Here is a 21,564-nt window from a genome sequence, read left to right as displayed (position 1 = left end):
CACTGACTGTCTCCAAAGTTTAAGTACCTAACTGCAGGTCTTTATTAACAGTGAACACAGCAAAACAACACTTCTCCCCTCTGATTTGAGTCAGACAGAAGGAAATAGAAATTATAAAATATTTAGCTGTGATCGCAGCAGGAAGAGTGAAGAATAGAAGATCGTCTAGTAAAGCCATAATCAGGGAGCATTACCAACCCAGCTGAGTTGGAGATGGCTGCCTGTAGCATATGGGTGTAATCGGAGACATGAGTATGCAGTCACCCGGCAGAGCGAAGGGTTGCAAGGGGCAAGGAGGGGAAAGAATGGATCCTGGGCCATTCCACAGAACACTGCGGGCCTGCGCTCATTCTTTCTGGTCTAGGGCTCGCTCCCATTGTGGGCTGCATTCCTCCCCTGGAGGCTGAGCCTCCATGGTGTCCTCACACACTGCCATGGCTTAGGTCTCCTGGAAAGGTCTTTGCAGTCTTTGATTGTAGGAGGAGGCCGCTTGTTCATCCCGGCTTCCCAGAACCAAACTAACCACCTAGAAACTATTAATTAAACTACTGCTTGGCCCATTAGCTCTAGCTTCTCATTTGCTAGCTCTTACATCTTAATTTCACCCATTTTATTTTATTATCTGTGTATCGCCACATGACAGTGGCTTACCGGCAAAGTTTTGGCACGACTGACTCTGGCGGTGGCTCCATGGCTTCTCTCTGCCTCTACCTTCCTCCTCCCATGTTACAAGCCAAGCCAGTTTCTTTATTCATTAGCCAATAAAGCAACACATAGACAGAAGGACCTCCCACACCATTTGATTGCATAATAGTCTTAGTCAACAGCTGTCCTTGCAAAGTAACGATTCTTTTTAGCCCCAGCTGTTGCTCTTCTTCCTGGATGTGTGTGTTCAGGGCTGGCCAGTACCATCAGGTAGGCGAGATGAGCCTTCACAGGCGAGCAGAGGCGGCAGATTACCGGTGTGATCACAGGCGGTGAATACAGAAGGCCTCTGTCTCTGGGTTCAAACTAAGATCAGGTGCTTAGAATTCTTACTCACGCTCTGTTAGTCTTGGTTTGCTTATCTTTAAAATAAGTACTGTAGGTGTAAGTGTGAGGACTGAATTTGAGACTGTATGGGAGGCTGAAGGACTAAGGGTTTGTTCCCTGACGTCCACCAGAGCCTGGTGCCCTGTGCTAGACACTAGAGGATATTCTGAAAAGCGCACTTTAGGCCTGTGTTACGGGATCTCTTCTCTTCTCTGGATGGCTGACCTTACTGTGCCGTCTTTCCAAGGGCTGTCATCTGCTGTGCCGGCTTCATTACCAGTTAACTTCCGCTCTTTCTTTTTTCTTTAGAACTTTGTATATGAGCACTGTATCTGTATCACTCCTCCTGTTTTCCTCCCCAACTCGTCTTGAATCCCCCCATCTATGTCTCCTTTAATAGTTACTGTGTGTGTACATGCGTGCATGCATGTGTGTGTGTGTGTGTATATATATATCACAAAAGTACTCCCACCTCCATTTAGTATTGTGTCCAGTATATGTGTCCATGATTAGTCAGTTTGTATTGAGCCTCACTGATGTGGGTGTGCCTCAATACACACACACACACACACACACACACACACACACACACACTTTTAGAATTAAGCTTATATGATGTATGTAGCCCTATGGATCTTTCAAACATCCTTTATGTTTTCCCCCTTTTTCCTTGTATTACCTTTTCCCCTTCCTTACAAACTAAAGCCCTCTATTTCCCTCTTATCTCATCCATGTTTATAGGCCTGCCTCTTATTATTCCTCTTTCTAGAGCACACTCTCTCCTAACCATGTTCCCCAACCTCCACCACAGTCCCCATTTGCCTGACTTCTTTGGGTGTTCCATTTATTGTACTTAATCTAAGGATTTGGAGCTGGGATCCACAAATAAGAGAGGGCATATAGTGTTTCGTCTTTCTGGGTTTGGGTTACCTCACTCGGTAAAATAATTTTCAGTTCCACCGATTTACCTGCAGAGTTCATGATTTCATTCAGAAGTCTACTGGTCAGTAGCGGGCTGCAGGCTGCTGCTACACCACATTCGTAGTTCGATCCTCCCTATTCGGCAAGGGCAAAGGGAGCTAAAGTAAGCACAGGCGCTGTGCCTCCAAGGAGCAACTTGGTAAAGACCCTTGACTTTGTTTCCTGCTCAGAAGTGTAGTATTCTATAGAAGAACACAACCTGGGAAGAGTGAAGAAAATCCAGGTCCTGGAGTTCTGGGAAATGTTGAGGGATGGATTATGCACTAGGAGTATGTTTTGCATCGGGCTTTCTTCACACGGATTCTTTAATTGAGTTCTTGGGAACTCCTACACATTGCGAGACTGAGCTCAGCAAATCCGACTGCTGGCTGAGGAACTGCAGTCTGCCTGCTGTCTTTGGAAGCACTGGAGGAATCTGGCAGCTTGAAGTGTTCTTGTGATGGTGTGCTAAGAGCCACACGGGCAGGCGAGATAGGTTTGTGGTCAGGAGGTATTTGGTGGAGATCCCTTTGACCCCCTGGTGACTTCCATGGTGTAGACTGTCAGTGATGTTTGTGTTGTTGTTGGTGGTGAGGTGGTTCTACAGCTTGGTTAGTTGTAAAACAGTCTGGCTGGTGGCATTTGTAAGAAGGGAAGAATATGGCATTGTTGCAGAAGGAAGAAACTTCATAGAGCCAAAGTCCAAATTTCCATTTCAGAGCTGTCTGCCAGATTGCTCCTTAAACTTGGTCCTGTTTCATTCAGAACTCCAGTGTTTTCTCTTTGGCTTCATATTTGATTTGAATCACCAGCCTTCCTGGTTACTGAGAAGGCAACTCCTTCTTCAGAAATATATTGGTCTTCTTGCCGCTCAGCTTGATTAGCAAAGTATGCAGATTTTCCAAATAACCAACAGGTATTCTAATTTTGAAAGTCTTAAACGGTGTCCTTATTATGCTAATGTGAAAACAAAGGGAATATAGCTTGGCTTGTATTGTATTAAAGTAAGTCACGGGGTGGGGAAAAATAAAGTAAGTCACATGAGCAGATATTTTATTAGTACCTTGTTTTTAATTCTACATTTTGGCAAACTTCTCAAGTAATAAATGAGATTTTTTTTTTCCACTAGGGAAGGCAAAGGTACTGTTTTTTTGCTTAGCGGTTGCATTCTTCAGACTGTTGACAATTGCATAAGGCAAAAAGATCTGAAGGTTATTCGTCTGTTAGATATTTATATACTGGGCTTGCATGGTGATTACTTATAGTAGCTCCTTTTATTAGTTTTTTTTTTTGGAATATTTTCTTGCAACAGTTGGATTCAAATAAATCACACGTATTTGCATTTATGTGAAATCAGCTAAAAACGCACCGGTCCTAGCTCTGCTGTGCCTAGAATTCCAGTTCCTCCGATTTCTCACAGATGTGTGTTTTCAGCTGTCCCCTAGAAATCACCCCGGCGAAATGAATAGCTTCCTCGCTGCTTCTCCTTCCTCCTGAAGCCCCGTCTCCATTCAGGGTTTAATGAGCCACCTGCTCTGCATGCGGCACCCTCTCTCAGAAACCTTAGCATCTTCCTCGAGCGTCTCAATTCTGTTTTACCTCCAAATTGTTGCCCAATCTGTGCTTCCGCTCTGTATTGTCTTGAGTCCACCTTCCTGGCCTGCTGGCCTTCTGTCTCGTCATTTTCCTCTGTCCCACTTCTGACTGTGATTGTTGACTTTCTGGCTCCACTCTCCAGTCCTTCTTGAGGTCACACACAGTCAAACCTTTGCCGCGCAGCTCTCCTCCGCTCCGCAGGCGTCTCTGTCTGCCTATTTAGTCTGTGGTTTGCATTTCAGCCCCATAAACTCCCCATTTCCTGAATGAGAGACTGTAGCCACATGGCTCTCTCTCCTCTACTTCCGCTGTATTGTCCTCTTTTCAGGGACGACTGAGCAACTCAACGCCTCCTCACCTACAGTGACTTCACCTTTGGAGTTTTCACTGGGTTTCCGGTTATCATGCCCTCTTGCCCTACGTAGCTACAAAGTCAGGGATTCCTTCAAACCTTCTCCCTTTCTTGATGACTGGCTTGCTAGAGCAGCCCACAGAATGCATGAATGCATTTTTCCTATTATCACTAGCTCATTAAGAAGGAAGGAACTTCAGGGAGAAGCAAATGAAGAGATACTTAGTGTCGGGGATGGGGCAGGTGACACAGAGCCTCCATGTCCTCCCCAGGCTGGCTGCCTTCCCAGCACCGCAGTGCATCCGGCCCTCTCTGAAGCCTGTTGTTAAGGGTCTTTGTAAAGGTGGTACTGGATAGGCATTATAGGCCACAGACACTTGGTAAAGGAGCCTGAAGTTCAGCTTCCTTCCGTTCTTGAATGTGAGCAGAGAGGGCCTGAGAATTCCATCTTTATAAAGGTGGTCTGGTTTTTCTGGTTGTCAGCCTAGGATGCAGGCTGACAATTCCTGAACCTACCTAGGCTTCCCCAACCTCCATGTGCCTCCCCAGCATCACATGAAAGACATGTGTTGGCATGGAGATGCCAAGATTTTAAGAGTTGTGTTCAAAAAAACTAGAAATGAAAATGAAACTTTTTTTTCTAATCCTACCATGACTCTGCTTTGTTGTAATTGCCCCCATGTTTCCCATCAGCCACTAGGGTGAGTGTTGAGAGGGGAAGGGCCATTTTTACTCAGCTTTCATTCGGTGACTTAATTTTCCCTGGCGAATAACCCAGATTCTTCCGTGCTGGTTCTTGGTAGTGCATGGTCCTGTCTTGGTGGATAGTCTCTTACGACTGAATTCCAGTCTCCCCGGTTATACCCGCAAGAATTTGAAAGCAGAGATTCAAACAGATAGTTAGATGAGACTATTCAGTCATAGTAGCCAAAAGAACCATTAACAATGATTGTATAACCAGTGGTTATACTCGTGTGTGTAATGACTAAATCAGGCAACCCTAAATTACTCTTCCATCTGTCTCCTAGACAAGATCTGATTACTCTGAATTGCAGCCTGATTAAGTTGTGAACATATTAAATACTGTGCAGATTAACATATTTAAGATAAGATTTTTGATTTGCAGGGGCATGTGAGATTGGATTCTTTCAGATTCATTTTGTCATCTTTTGCTTGGGTGTGTGTTTGCATTTCCTCCTCTTGTCTGGTTTGGGGACAGGGCCTCACTGTGTTTCAGTGGTTGACCAGTACTCTGGATTTTCCTGCCCCTGCCTGCCCAGTGCTGGGGTTACAAACACGCATCTTACATTCTCCCGTAAGTGGCAGGATAATCTGTAAGCAAGGCCCTCCCTCCTCCATCAGGGAGAGCTCTTAAGATATAGGAAAATCTGTTTATTTTTAAAATGTCCTCCAAAGCAGAGAAATATCCAGGATTATCTATGTTTAAAGATCAAAATTTAAGGCAATAATTTATATACAATATATATAGTGTTACACAATAGTTTTAAATTCAAATAAAGTTTTCAATGCTTTTTCTTTGTGGGAGAATTGTTAAAAATACTTAAGAATTTTAAACTGTGTATTGTTATTATTTTTAAACCCTCCATGGAGATAATTGTTGTTTCTTATAGTTTAAAGAAGTATAAATATGGGCTGGAGAGATGGCTCAGTGTTTAAGAGCTTTGCCTGCTCTTCTAAAGGTCCTGAGTTCAATTCCCAGCAACCACATGTGCGCACAACCATCTGTAATGAGATTTGGTGCGCTCTTCTGGCCTGCAGGGATACATGAACACTGAATACATAATAAATAAATTTAAAAAAAAAGAAGTATAAATGCTTTTTTCTTTTTCTTTCCCAGATTCTTTACAGAGTTAGAAGCAAGACATCAGAATAACATCTTCATAGACGATATAAGTGACATCGTAGAAAAGCACACGGCGTCCACGTTTGACCCCTACGTGAAATACTGCACCAACGAAGTCTACCAGCAGAGGACGCTACAGAAGTTGCTGTAAGCAGGGTTGAAGGCTCGGGTTTTGATCGTCTAACCTACTCTTGATTAAAGCTCATTGATAGAGATTAATTAATCATAGGCATGACTCCTCAGAGACTGTTTCCTCCTTGAGCGATGTGTAAGAGGGTTACTTTTCCAGTGAGGATGTGGTGGAGAATTTTCTCCCGAAAGTATGCTGAAGTCATGCCCCCCTTCCCCTTGCACATCCCTTCCGTTGTCCAGAGACTTGACTCATCATCACCCAAGCTCCCACTTTTCTAAACAAGTAACTGGCCATTAAGTGGTTTGCCAGACGGCAAAAGGGGGTTCTTAAGTGGACCAGGACGAGTCCCTAGGATCTAGGGTTTCCCTTACTATTCTAAAGTCTGTAAACTGTTTAACAGGACTTGCAGGATCCCTCTTCTCCTTCCCTGGGAGCTGAGCTGCTTGCTGTGGGAGGGTTTCAAAGAACAGAAGAAAAAGACAAGCGTAGAGATTTTAATTATGCCACCATCAGGAGCCAAGCATTCTGTTTCTGGCCACGCGTCCTTCCTTTTTAGATTATTGAGAGTTTGGATCTGAGGTACAGGAGAATCAACAATTGTTAAGTGTTCTATATATACTGCTTTGTTTTCAGAGGCCCCAATTATCATAAGTAGCTATTTTATACTGCCATTGTCCACCATAAACCCAGTTGTGGGACTTCCTGGCTATTGTTATTTTCACTTTTCCTAAGATTAGTGACATTTATGGTGCCTCTCGCCACCCCAGGCGAGGTGTGAGATCTTTGAAGGGTCTAAGGGGATGGTGACAATGTGTCAGGAGAATGGGGGCCTAGAGTCGGAAACATCAAGATTAACATATGGAAAAAGAGCTCTTTGGGAGTGGAAGCCTGTTAACTTTCCCCACCTGGGTGTCCTGACAATCATCCTGGGTGAGAACAGCTCTTCAGATACAAACCTGAGAGCAACCGCTGTTTGCATGAATGGCCTGAAAGGAATCAGGCCCCTGGAGGCTCAACACTTTCCCTGCACACCTGTTCCCACTTCCCTTTCTTAATAACCTATTTGTATTTCTATTTATAAACATGTGCTCCCCACTCCCCCCAAACTCAGCTCCTGGCTCAGCACTTCTAAGCCTCTTACCCAGACACTATGGGACTACCTTTTTGCCACTCAGCTCCTTGTCAACAGCCCTTGCCAAAGGCCTAACTTTCTGTCTTCCTCTTCCCCCTTCTCTGTCCTCCGGGCACCTGCTGAGATCTCCATTTATCCACCCGTGGGATCTTTCTCTCGAACTAACAATTGCCTATGAACTTCCTTCCAAGTATCTTTTGAAATTCTTTTTATTAGTGAAGACTAATAACCAGAAGGTGGCCTCAGTTTTCCTGGTAACAGTGATCGTTCCCTACTTGGTAAGGAGGGCGGATAGTGCTGTCTTTCTATTCCATCCCCAGACATGCTACATGGGTAGGTAGGGTGGAAACCCCAGCTGGCGTTGTGATTAGGTTTTCCATGTGAAGAGGGGCTCACTTGTACTTTGGGGATTTTAAAGCCTGGTAAGTCTGTTGTGGTGGCTTCTCAGCGATGCAGGGTATTTAGCCAGATACCTGGCTTCCACCCACTTGATGCCAGAAATGTCATCAGATTTACCTGTCCTTCACTTTCCTTTACCCCACACCTGGCTAGGGCCCTGTACCTGAACATATATGTTCATGCTTGAAAGCAAGGCCCTGAATTAGGGGGGATATTGCTTTTCATTTTGTTTTGCAGGATTTAAAAAAAAAAAAGTGACTAGTTACTGTATCTGTGTTCTGTGACTCTCAAAAATAGATTTTGTCTAGATTACCTTACTCAAACCATCATGGGAGCTTTCCCATGGAATTTAGTGTTTGTGTCTTTAGGGGAGTTCAAGGTTGGTGCAGTAACTTTCTACTTCAGAATGCTAGCAACCCCAGATGTCTTCAAAACCCAGCCAACCAAGATTCTCTAGACCACCGCAGATGTCTTAATCAGAACCCTTTGGGCGTGGGAGGAGCTTGGGACCTGTGTGAGATATAGGTGCAACCTACATGAAGTTTATTTTTAATTTCCTAGACATCTTTTGAAAACTTTTGAGGAAAGGATACTTAAAATTCCCAGTGTGAGAAAATAAAAATAAGACAGTTCTGTGTAATTTCTCTTAATTTGATATTCCGGGTCTTTCACACTTTATTTTTAGTGCCCTTGAACCACATCATCTAATGAATTTCAAGTCACATTTTTAAAATAAAATAGTCATGATGGGCACAGTCTTCCTCTCCAGTTCTGGAGTCCAGTGGTTGGTTCTGCAGCCTTCCTTTCCCATGGGAAGAGGGCTGTGGATGCTGCAGACCACCACAGGAGCAGGGGAGAAAGGTGGGACCAAGGGTTAGAAAAATTCAGTTTGACTTCTTTCTGTTGTTTTTGCTAAGTGTGTTGCACGTTAGAGTTTTGTGAGCGCCATTCTCTTGGAATCTCCACCTCATCCCCCTTTAAGGTTCTACAGACAGCTCTGCTGAGATTCTGTATAAAGTATCTGGCAACACTACATGGATACACACCAGTATCATGGCCGTTTTCAACTCAGTGGGAGATGAAGAGAAATATTCTGGTTTATGTGGCCCAAGGGTTTCCTGGCTAGACATGTCTGTAATCCAAGGACCAAGAAGGATTGCAAGCTGGAGGTTAGCCTGAAGAGCATCACCCTCCAAAAAATCTACAACCCCCAAACAATGAAGCGAACACAAACAAAACAGAGTTTCCTTTGTTAGAAAGATGATCTCGGCACAAACATCCCTTGAAGATCTTGCCTCTGTGATACTTGTTGGGGATCTCCAGCTAGGGGCCCTATTCCAAACTCTGGTCTCACTCCTCTCATTCCAAATACAGCCTCTGAGTAAACCTGTCAAAAATCAGTCCTTTTCTGGTGCTGCTCAAGATCACGCCTACAGGTTATATAATACCCAGCAGCCATATTTGCCATGGGATTCCCCCCCCCCCACTGCCTTCCCAAGAGTCTCCCAGGAGTTGCTCTTTTTTTTTTGCTTAGATTAAACTCGGATTAACTAATTTGATCCGATCTGACTTATTATATCGGCGGTGGCATTACTACCAGGGGATTTAAACTTCTTAATATTTCTTTCTTGGCTCTGCCCAGGGCCAAAACAGTGGTTTGAAGCTTGATTATTGTGTTGATGGAGTATGTTTTGTATGTGATCAAGTATGAGATCTGATCTGTTCATGCTAACTCATGATTAACATATTCTCCATTACAATCCTGTGTCCTCTTGTTAACACCTCAATTTTACAAAGATCTAGTTTATATGTTTATTTTATTATTAATATTGTTATTGGGTACCATGTCTTACTTTTAGCATTAAATATAAAAGGTAGAAACGTCACTTGTCTTTACCAGGGTATTATAGTTTATGTTAGGCTTATGTATAAGAATCATTGGTAATGTGAGAATTGACCTCAGTATTTGGTAATGTGTTTTTGTTTGCTTTTGAGCTTGCAAAGGAAACATTTTGAAGTTTTTTTCTGCTTTGTCTCCCCACAGAGCCACCAACCCCTCCTTTAAGGAAGTATTGTCACGAATTGAGTCGCATGAAGACTGCAGGAATTTACCCATGATCTCTTTCCTCATTCTCCCCATGCAGAGAGTGACTCGCCTTCCCCTGCTGATGGATGTAAGGCAGGATTTGATGGCTTTGTCCTCTGGATATTCGCTGCTACAAATCTTAGTAACTAATTCACTGTTATTCTGCTTAAATTGATGCATATCTCTTTTATAAAACCCCTTCATTGAGAAGATGCTATTTGGTTGGAAAGTCTGTCTATGTTTGAGATCACTGGAGTTTATCATTAATTTAGACTTGTGTGGTCAATTTGGTGAAACCTGCTTACATTACTCTCTTTTTTTTGGAATGGGAATGACATTAGCTTTTTGAGGTCAAGAGACTTGGATTCCATTTCTGCTTGAACCACTAAGCATGAGACCTTGGACAAGTCACTTTGTTTTCGGGCCCTTGCATCTTGAACATTCCAAGATGCGTTGGGCCCAGTTTCTCTTGGCATGAGAAGGTGTGAACTAGTTTCTCCCATGCCTTGTGTAAAGTGGGTAAAAAGCCCAACATCCTTTCGGTATTAGGTAATAGTCCTAGAGGAAGAAGCCTTTGACTTTGAATAATGACAAGGCCTGCTGAGGGAAGGGGGAGGAGACCATCTGGCCTGTGATAGGACCTGCTTAGCCCGTGGGCAAATAGTGTCTTTTGATCTAATTAGGACAGTTTGTCACAGATGTACTTTAAAAACGGGTCATTATATTGGCTTGGTATCAGTTTTTAGGTATTTGATTTTACAGATCAAAACACAAGGTGAAAACTTATCAGAGATACATGGTTGAGTAGAACTGCAAATATAGATGCCCTTGTCCATATTCCACCGTAAGATGCTGAGATACCCTCAAACACAGTGAAGTGTGCAGTGCAGCAAAGTACATACGATTGCCAACTTCTCACTCTGCCACAGCGGTGTGACGGCTTTATCAATTATTTCAGAATTCTGATTCATCGGCCCTTCCATTGTCCTCTCCAAGTCACTTCAGTCTACTGTGTCTACTATTGTAGTTTAGGAAACTGTTTCCTGCATGCACATGGTTACAGCTGCTTAGCAGTCTGAGAAACGCATGGCTCACATACAACGCCGGTGCCGTGTAGCGTCAGTGAATGTAACTAGGAGTATCTACTAATTACAACCTCAACTTCCCCAGGAGAAATCATCTTGTAAGTCTTATATGCAGTTTGTCATTGGCCCATTGTGTAACTTGGAGTTTCAAATAACTGAATAATTTTCTTAGATCAGTATTTATCCTATCTAAAGATAGAACGCATTAATTAATAATCAACCGAAACCAAATTTGGAGACCAGAATGGTATTCCTATTTCTATCACACCGAAGTGTACAATGTTGGATATTTATGGCATGGTTACATAGTAGGCTTTTTATGCTGTTCTGTCATAATCCTGTTTGAGATGCTGAGATCATTAATGTATGCACACAATTTTATGTACATTTTTATCATATAGATTCCAGGGAAGGATGTCTGCCTTCATGGAAATAACCCAATATTTCTCATATTGCTTTTATATCCATTAAAGGGGACAGAATTGATTGTGGAACCATGAGCAAGGTTTTCAAAGTACAATAGAACAGAATATGAAGTATTTGATATATACATGACTTATAATGTCGATAAATATTATCTCTAAAAACCTTGCCTAGTTTATGTGCACATAGGAACCGCTTGTAGTATAAATGCGTTCTTTATAACAGGTCCTTTTGCAAGGAAGAATCATTGCTATAAGCCCACATATGATGCACTCTGCACTTCTCTCATGTAGCGGTTCCACTGCCAGACTTCCAGATTTACAGACTGCATTCATCGGTCGTTAAGACACGGGGGCCTGCTAGTTATTAGCCACTTTCTGCCCTCCCTGGTGACTGTTGTCCTCATCTGTTTCCCATATGTGAGAACCCAGACAGCTTCAAGCACTGCCTCTTAAACTTCATTCATTAGGAAACTGACTTAAATTTGTCTACGTGGATGAACATTTTAAAACAATTACATCGGTTCCCCGAGCTTTCAAAGTTATATGTCCAAGCTGAGTGTTCCTTACTGAGAATGCTTGCAGGAAGATGTGTTTTACAGTTTGAATAATTTGGGAATATTTTCATTTGTTTAAGGAGGTGTCATGGGAATGGGGCCCCAAACTAAACATGAAATCCATTTGTGTCTCAAGCATACCTTGCATGCATATTCTAAAGGCAGTTATATGCATCTAGTAATTGTGTGCATGAACCAGTTTCTGGTGTGAAGTTCTCCATTTGTGGTGTTCTGACAGTCTGTATATTTAAAGGTTCAGGATTTCAGATTTTCATATCTAATGCAACTGTATTTCAGCTTATCTTTAGCTGGTCATCAGAACTGGGACACTTTTGTGTGGTGGTGGTGGGGTGACCATACGCCAGGCACTCAGCTAAGATGTGTAGATCACTTACCATCTCCTGGAACAGGGCGTGGACGGGGCCAGGTTGGATCCCTGCACAAGGAACAAAAGGCAAAGCACCAATAGCCTGTGTTGTGTCTGGCTTTGCTACAGTTTTACGGAGGAGGACAATGCTGCTTATCTAGGGCCAGTGATATGCCCACAGTTAAATAGCTATTATAAGGCAGGTCTGAGATTTGCTGGCCAACCTACTGACCTCTGACGTCTTCTTTCTTAAGTAGCTAGATTTATTTAGGCTTTATGTATGTAAATAATATTTTCTAGTTCTGTTAGCTGTGTTTTAATATCCTCACCTCTAATATTGTGTCCAGAAATAGTGCTTTGTGTGAATAAGAGGAAATGGCTGAGTAGTAATTCATTTGGCTTCATATGACAAATCAATTGGTTTTGCTTCTTTTCCTTCTTCTTAGACTATATGTCAAAAAACACCCAAGGACTCTCCGAAGTATGAAGTCTGCAAAAGGGCTTTGAAGGAAGTGAGCAAGGTAACTGCTTACCATAATAACAGTAAACCCATGTAGCGAGTTTCAAAGAGTCCAGCAGGTCTGTCTTTGCTAAAAGCACTGAAATTTGTGCAACCATATTCAAATAAATTGGAATGCTGACGGTTTCAGACAGGTTTTGTGTTATGTGGCCATCCATAGCTCATTTGTCTGGTATGTTAATAGCTGTTTGTTGATTCTTACCTTCAACAAATATTTATTGGCTGTAAACCACTATACCAGGACTAGCGCTGGCCTCTGAATATTTGGTGACAAGGCAGGTGTGGTTATTGCATTCATGGTATGTGTAGAATAAAGAGAAAGACATACATGAAATTGAATTACACTCAAGGGTGATGAGGGATGTGGGAGGCAAGTACTGAGTGATTTCAGCTGAGATCTACAGCAAGCATAATTGTGAGGCAGGGGGTAGAAGGTGGAAAGAGTGTCTTGGGCGTCTAGAGACCCAAATCCAAGTGTTGGAGAGTTTGAAGAACTCACTGAGAGAGGGGAAGAGAGAGGGGAAGGAGGGAATGAAGGAGGGAGGGAGGAAAGGAGGGAGGACATGCCAGGAGCTTGTTAAAAATGTTAGGGAGTTGGAGGCTATAGTCTAAGATGATGATAAAGCTATGAATTTGTGTAAGAAGATGGAAAAAAGTGTGTGTGTGTGTGTGTGTGTGTGTGTGTGTAAATGTATGTGTATGTGTAAATGTATATGTATAGTAGGGGCTTGGAATTGGTGAGCACTTTGGAAGACAGGCATCAGAGAAATATAATCCTTGATTGTAGACAGTTGAGTCACCTTCTCGTTTTATTACTATGGAAAGATAAATTCCATCTTGGGCATATAATGTAGATTCTATAAAATTTGTATTCTGAATCAGAGCTCAGAGGAGAGAATCAAACTGGAGACCTGGGTTTAAGAACCATCAGCATAGATGATAGTTCGAGGTTGGAGTGTGAAGGGTTTTACCCACGATGAGAATGCAGGATAGTAACTGCAGCAGCCCGTGGTGAAAACCCCAGGGAATAACAATTTTTAGTCTTATTTGGAAGAAAGTAACCCGCATAGGAGACAAAAAAACAAATAAGACATGCCAGAGTAAAGAAAAACAGAACAGCCTTTAGCATTGCAAAAATGGCTAAATAGCTCATGGGTGCTCCTGAGAAAGAGGCAAGTATCACTTAGCTGTTTACAGGGTTCATCCACAGGTAAATGGCACAGAAACCGCATTGAAATATGTTGAGCAATGAGTTGGGTGTGTAGCAGTAGGATCAGCTGCCCCTGGTGGCTGGCTGCTTCAGGAATCAGGTCTGGGGTAGAGAGAGAGAAAGAACTGTGACTGAAAGGGAAGCAATGTTTAAAGACAGAAAACTGTGTGTTTAGTTGCTGCTAGGCACACAGTGGCTGAGGAAGCAGAAGAAAGTATGGTCACCCCTGTGAGTAGCATATGAACAGGGCAGAGATGAATGGACACTGAGCATGCCAGAAACTTCCAATTATCTCTTGTTGCTTACTTCCTGCTTAAATGGGAAAACTCTTCATTCCACTTCATTATAAAATACTTTTTCTTTTTATCAGCTTTAAGTACATTCGTTATTTTACTTATCTTTGAAAGCCATTTTACAAAGTTTAGGGTTAGTTCAGTGACCCGAATATTTACTAAGTATTCATCAATGGCCCATGAAGCCATTTCTTTGCAGATAATGCAGTATTTCTAATTGAGCAGAGCTTCTCTTAGCTGGATGCCCTTGAAGAATTGCCGGGATTTCCCTCCTCCAGCATCCCTTTGTGGTCTCTTGCTTTACATAACACTGTGCTTAGTTTTTGCCTTTGAACTTGGTAGTCTGCTTCCTGCTGCTCTGGTCTGGAAGAGAGGAGGCACTGTAGCTTGTGGTAGAGTGGGGTTCTCATAGGTAAAAGCGAAGCTACGCAGAGGGTAGGAGCAGAATAGAGACCTAGAGTGTGTGGTGAAACCTTGTCCTTTACCCAACTCCCACCCATATTGTTCACTCCTGGTTACCCGCTCCACATCTGAGCACCAAGTCCCAACCGGGTGGCACAGTGAGTTCTATAATGATCAGAAATGGGTTCTTGGAACTTCTAGAGAGTAGATGATTTTTAGGGAGAGATCTGCGATTGAAAATGAGGTTTCTTGGGGGGGGAGAAAGGGCCATACAAAGTAAAAGAAACTGAATAAAATTTCTCTTCACATTTCTTAACCCTCCTATGCTGTGTTCCCAGTTGGTTCGGCTGTGCAACGAGGGAGCACGGAAGATGGAGAGGACGGAGATGATGTACACGATTAATTCCCAGCTGGAATTTAAAATTAAGGTAGCCTTCTGTCTATGTTTATCATATTATTGCTGCTTAAATCTCATCTAAGCAGAGAAGGTTGGAATTAGCGTTTCGAAGGATTGTCCATTGAAAAAAGCAGCTGACAGAGGACCCCCCAGATGCCTAGGGGAGTCTCCAGGCTTCTCTCCTGGCCATGACGGTATGACCTTCCTCAGAAAACCACTGCACAGTTAAAATAGTTGATAAAGGAGAGTCCTCAAGTGTTGTCAGTATGTCGTGCCATATAATGGTGTCCCCTGACTGGACTAGGATGTTCTAAGCCAAGTGAGACTACTACTTTGCTTTTGCAAAAGAGAGAGTTATTGAACCATCTTTTTTAAGCGTGTTTTTTCATGTAGCTCTTTTTCTACATCCGTGCCGCTTCTGCTACCTGTCTGACACTGCTCGTGAGCAGATCAGAATGCCCAGATCAGCAGAAAGTGGCAGTTAATGGCAAGCCTGGGTCACGGCTCATTCTTTGGTGGAGTTTGTAAAGGATAAGCCTATGAGTGTGATTCGGTTTTTGTTATATAACACAGAAATTTAATCAGGCAATTTAAAATGACCCTATATTTTTCCTAGCCAGACTTTCTAACTTACACAGTAGTGTCCTGGTGATCAACATGTCATGGTATTCTGCAGAAGGCACATTCTCTGCCACAGTACAGTTGTCCCACTGATATGGGGCAACTATGGCCACTTATTGTATACACCAGGAAAACAAAACCCAGAGACCAACTGTCAACAGAGTCACTCAGCTAATGATGCTACACATCAAGATCAATGTAAAATCAGGCTAAGGACCCCGGCATCCTGACTGATGGGTGGTGTAAACTCTTCCCTTCTAATACCCTGACTACAGATGTCTGAATGCAGATTGATAAATCAAAACACAGATTGTTGACTAATTCAGACCACTTAGAAATGTCATTTGGCACAACTGGAGGTCTTTAAGTTGGATAATAAGATAGGTCTTATTATTTTGGTGGATAATAATACACATTTGTATTCAGTTCATTGTAAAGATAAGAAAAATAGAAGTTCAAAGAAGTTGTAGTGCTTTGTCCCAGAAGTATGGATGCAATCAGGTATGCTTGGTTAAGATAACATCAGCAGTGTAGTGAAGGTCTTTAAACACATAATCAACATACAAGTCATAAATAGAGAACAGAAAACAATGCCTAGCCCAATGCCTAGTTCATTAGGTGAAAATGTATAAACCTTTCACTGTACGGGAACAATAAAAACAGAAATAGAGGCAGCCTGCAGAGGGGATGAAGTAGCTGCAGCCTTGTTCATGCAGTATGCATTCCATACCTCACATGGAAAGTCAGAGTGTCGAGGAAAGGAGAAGGGGCAGACACCGGAAATGACAAGTTAGAGAGCTGCTGCCAGAGCAGGAATGGCAAAGGACGATTAAGGTTTTGAAAAATGGCTTCGTTTCATTCATAAAGAAATTGCGAATGGGCACTGGGGTAGCAAGCAATCCAGAAGTGTAAGAAGACAGCTGAGGTTATAGGAATGGCATTTTACAGGCTGTTGCTAGGAAGGATTGTCACAGTCGTGGAACTTGCTGCCATTTTTTACAAAGCAAGTTATTGCAAACCAGCAAGTCTACTTCCAGGAGTCTATTCTGTACTGGGGAATATAAAGATCACATAGTTAGTTTGTTTTAGCAGAGGATTTGAATCAATCCAGATATTTATCTTGGAGAACTGTTGCATCAAAATGAAGCAGAACAGACGCTCTCAACTTTGGGGAAAACAAAGGATGATTGGGTTCTTGGGTACCTGTGAAGGTCATCATGTGTATCATTAAGTTAAAAAATAGTTGTTAAGAAAAGTACTTTTTCTGAAGAAATTTCTGGAGAGGCAATGAAGGATCTAGCATCTGCCATTACCTGTGGAGGCAGGAGGCAGTGTGTGGGACCTGGGTGGGTGAGAGGGATGGTGAAGAGGAGGCTTTTCCCACAATAATTCGTTCACAATACACTTTGATTTTCAAAGAAAGCATAGACATTCTGAAAACTACTCTCAATTTTGGGTGAATAAGTGAAAGCTTGCTATTTCCTAGTGGAATACAAAGACTATAAAAAAATCAATCTACTTTAAAAAAAAACAAAGCAATGAAAAACTCTACCTAGTTTCCTAGTTTCTACACAAAGAATTGTCCTAGGGCGACATATACGGTAGAACATTGTCATAAGTGTCCTTGATTCAGACCCAGGACCGACATGCAATGGCGGACAGCCTTGAGCTTCTGGCACTTGCATCGATCGGGACCTAACCTGACGTGTGTGTGTGTGTGTGTGTGTGTGTGTGTGTGTGTGTGTGTGTGTGTGTGTGTTTTGTAGCAATTCCTAAGCACACAGGTCAGAGTTTACCTTAAGCAATTCTTTCTCTGCTGACCTTACAGGACTCTGCTGTACCTGTTACATAATTGTGTGCTTCTGATTAAGGGGCTGGAAATCCCAGGACCTCCCTTAAAAGCCAGTTTGCAAAGTTTGGGTTTAGCCATAATCTTTGATCTTCCTTGTTGAATTTGTATACAGCGGATGAATAACCTTCTTATAAAAGCCCTTTATAAAGTTGGAAAACTATGAAACCCTTTCTTAGCTTCTTCATTTCCTCCTTAATATCCTCAATTTCCTTCAGTCATTTTTAATCATTCTTCACTTAGCAGGATGCCATGTACTGTGCCATGTTGCTGTGCCTGTCTGTTTACTATGTATCCAGGAACTGTTGCTTCTTTTATGAATATATGTTCTTAAATTTTTGGCAGTATGCATTTCTAGTTACTTTACTTTTTATTCTTTAGAAAAAGGAAAGAACTTGAAAGGGTAGAAATTATTCTGTGGTTTTGAGAGTTTTCCAGTTGGCTCATACAAAACTGAATAAAGCAAACGCAGAATGTAATTCCTTGGGTGCAGCCTTTTGTGTGAGATTGAGGGGTTCCATAAAAGAACTCAACTTTCATAACCAGAAAGTGGAGTGAGGTTTTCAGGGGTGTGTTTACACCGTGGAGACACCATAAACTTAAAAACAGGTGCTCTCAAGTCTATGGCTGAGAAGATTTCTCTAGACAAAACATAAGTTTTGTGGTTTTTTTTTTCTTCTTGAAAAATCCTTTTGTAGTTCAGAAAGTGAACACAGACTTTGAGATGTCTCCTGGAAACTACAGGTATCTACAGATTTCCATGTGTTTATGTTCAACTTTGAGCTATCTACAATAACTGATAGATTTTGCCACTAAGTTTTTTTGAACTTCAAGTGGCTCCTGTTTTCTTTTGTTGTTCAGAGTTAATAGAAGAGTCATAATTTTGTGGCCCAATAACATTCACTTGTGGTTTCAGTTTTGTAGGGACACGCTAGTAAGTTTTTATGCTGAGAAATAAATGTGTGTTTTCTGGAGAATGCACCAGATCCGGTTGCATTTTTGCCACCATCAGCCTATAAAATAATGATGCATCTCATCAGATGTACCTTGATTATGATGTCTTATTGGCCTTCACTTGGATATGGGCACTGAGTTTTTCTCTCTTTATAGCCTTTTCCCCTTGTCTCCTCTTCCCGGTGGTTGGTGAAAAGAGGGGAGTTAATAGCCTACGTGGAAGACACGGTGCTGTTCTCAAAGAGGATGTCCAAACAGCAAGTCTACTTCTTCCTCTTCAACGATGTGCTCATCATCACTAAGAAGAAAAGGTGAGCCGGTCAAGTGTTGCCTGTTAGGGCACGGTCCTCCGAAAGCCTGAATGGAAGTTGTGTAATTCCTAAGTGTTGAGTCAAAGTCACATCTGTCCTTCACTGTCTCCAAGTATAAAGTATAGTTAAGACTTGCATCACGATGAACCTCGTAATCACAGCCGTACTCTATTGAGCTTTTACTGGGACAAGCCAGTGCTCTGGGCATCTGACACCTCTGCATCACTCAGTTCTCCCCTGCACTTTATCCCCACAGCATTTTCCATGCTTCTTTTGTCTTAGGGCATTTGGATAAATCAAAATAAATGGTTAAGGACATGCTAGGGGCAACTCTGGTGTGCCTTGTGACTTAATTTAAAAGATGTTATTAATCTAAGAAATGTGCCCATGAATGGCAAGGTGTTGAGCGTGCTCCTTAACTGGAGAAGCGAAGTATCTTAGTTGACTGGCAAGTGTCTTTTCTTTTCTCTTTCTGCTTTTCTGCTCTGCATTCATGTCCTTCTTTGAGGAGATGACCAGAGGAATTTCATATAAGCCCAATATCTTTACAGTACTTTTTTAAAATCCCAAACAGTTTCCATTCTCAGGACACACACACACACACACACACACACACACACACACACACACACACATTCCTTATCTCTGCCCATCATCTCTGCCTTTCTTGAGGGGACATTCTCTGTCACACGTATCACATGACGACATTACTCACATACAGCTATGTTCCCTGTTGGTATAAGATATATTTTACATACCTCTTAGACTATAGTCTGGAAATAAAAATGGCAAACTGTGGGTCATTTCCATGTATGAAGGAAATGGGGTGAACTGATGGCATGCGATAGAATGGGTGGTTCAGAGAGTAAACTGTCAACAGTAGAAACAGCCTATCTAGGAAAATATTCAATAAATGTCCAAATTTATCATGGGATACTTATTCTAATACTAGTTCTGAGTTGCTGACTTTTTTAACTGATGAATCAAAACAAAACAAAATAGAGACTGAGCTTCTTATTTAATCAGTCTGTGATATGAATTGTTCAGGTGTATATTGTCTCGGGAGTTCTGTTGCTGTGAAGAGACACTATGACCACAGCAATTCTTACAAAGGAAAACAGAGATGCAGTCCCTTATCATCATGGCAGGGATCGTGGTGACATGCAGGCAGACACGGTGCCAGAGAAGTAGCTGAGACTCCTACATCTTGCAGTCAACAGGAAGTAGTCTACATCTCACTGAGTGGTATCTTGAGCATATATGACACACTTCACAACCTGCCCCTACAGTAACACACTTCCTCCAACAAGGCCATGCCCTTTTTAACAAAGCCACATTTCCTAATGGTGCCACTCCCTGTGAGCTTATGGGGGTCATTTTCATTCAAGCTACCACACATACCTAGGGCAGCAAAGCAGGAACTTTGATGATCTACCCCCAAAAGCAATTCCAGGAGGAAAGGGTTTATTTCATCTTATATTTCCACATAAATGTTCACTACAGAGAGGAGTCAGGGCAGGAACCCTGAGACAGGAACTGATGCAGAGGCCATGGAGGAGCGCTGCTTACTCGCTAGCCCAAGGCTTACTTGTAACACCCAATACTACCTGCCCAGGAATGACACTGCCCGCTAGGTGTACCAACCACCAGCAATCATTAATCAAGAAAATGTCCCACCAGCTTGCCTACAGGCCAGTCAGGTAGAGGCATATATATATATATTTTTAAGTTGAGGTTCCCTCTTCCCCAAAACCTAGCAAGCACAGCATGTTATCTTGACTTTTATAAAGATTTTTTTTTTCAGAGTTGTTGGGATTTTAGACAGTTTTTTTCTAGTTAGCTCAGGCTAGCCTGAAGCTCACTGTGTAACCAGGTTGGCCTCTGCCCATCATTTCTGCCTTGTCTTCTTCAATACTGGGCTTACACTGTGTACCACCGAGCTTGGCTTTCAACACGAAGTAAGTTTTAGGGGGCACAATGATGTGCCTCAGACTCTTGACGTCTGACATCTTTCAGCTCTCTGCGCGAACCCACAGTTTTATCTAATCTTCTGAGTTGAATGATAAAATAAAGGTTGACAATACTCTGCCCATTTTAAATATTAGAGTCGTTTTGACTGCTGACTGATAAATTGATGAGAGTTGTCATCTTTAGAGGCAGCTCTAAAACTGGGATAGCGCAGCTTTTATTCTTGAACATCCACATAGCTGGGCAGTAAACGTAGCATTAGGGCAGATGTTTTCTCACTCAGCAGCTGATCTTCCTTCTCACAGGTGGCTTTGCCATTATATTTCATGTTGATACAGCTACGCCAAATTCGTGGGCCCAAGTATGTTTTTGAAATTATAATCCGAAGGACAGGAAGAGCATGGCATATATTCCCAGCGGAAAGGGCAACCTGAGCACCTAATTAACTTTTGTCAAAACTGGCATTTTCTTGCCCCCTCAATAAGCCCGTCGTATGTCTAAAGTCCTCCCAGCTGAGGAGATACCCTTGGAAACTGCTGGGTCATGGTGCGAGTCTGTCTGCGGGAAAGAGCCTTGGTAAACAGGCTGGGTGTGAGTGTACAGTATGTGCTGCTGTATTTACACAGTAGCATCAAGGAGGCAACTGCGGATGCTTTGCATGCCAGAGGCAGCGGTGAAGGAGACACGGCTGCTTGGAGTCAGGCAATAATTCAGACCATCTACAAGGCAGAGAGATAAGGGCTCATTATCTGTGCCAGCCCTCTAGGGCTGATCCAACCACCCACGGACTGACTGAAGCTATAAGGTTCCAGCAAGGAGTTTAGCATGGACGCCGGTAGTTTGTAGCATGGGAAGGCTTTCTTTCTCCCTACAGATGCTAGCTCTATGGGAGAACCCCTATTCTTTCTCCTCCATTTCAGACTGTTGCATAGGGCATACTATACACGTTTCCTAGCTTGCTGAGTGTGTGGCCCTTCACCATATAGCTGGTGTTTGCAGAGCAGGGCCTGGAGGTTTAGCCCCATGGAGTTGTCTTCAAAGATAGTGGTTTTTT

General features: G+C 42.5%; 1 protein-coding gene across 2 annotated transcripts in view; it reads left to right on the top strand.

Moving 5' to 3' along the window:
- Arhgef26 (Rho guanine nucleotide exchange factor 26) overlaps positions 1-21,564 on the top strand; it is a 111,250-nt gene that overhangs the window by 59,555 nt on the left and 30,131 nt on the right. For both annotated transcript variants that reach the window (XM_087899475.1, XM_087899476.1), the window contains exons 6-10: positions 5,799-5,951; positions 9,513-9,642; positions 12,432-12,506; positions 14,749-14,838; positions 18,388-18,542. In XM_087899475.1, coding sequence (XP_087755601.1) covers positions 5,799-5,951; positions 9,513-9,642; positions 12,432-12,506; positions 14,749-14,838; positions 18,388-18,542 — 603 coding nt within the window. The remainder of the gene's footprint in view (positions 1-5,798; positions 5,952-9,512; positions 9,643-12,431; positions 12,507-14,748; positions 14,839-18,387; positions 18,543-21,564) is intronic.

The sequence above is a fragment of the Myodes glareolus genome, chromosome 20, assembly GCF_982192425.1.
Source record: "Myodes glareolus chromosome 20, mMyoGla1.1, whole genome shotgun sequence".
Taxonomy (NCBI): Eukaryota; Metazoa; Chordata; class Mammalia; order Rodentia; family Cricetidae; genus Myodes; species Myodes glareolus.
The sequence above is the reverse complement of the archived record's forward strand: the minus strand, read 5'-3'. Positions and strand labels throughout refer to the sequence as shown.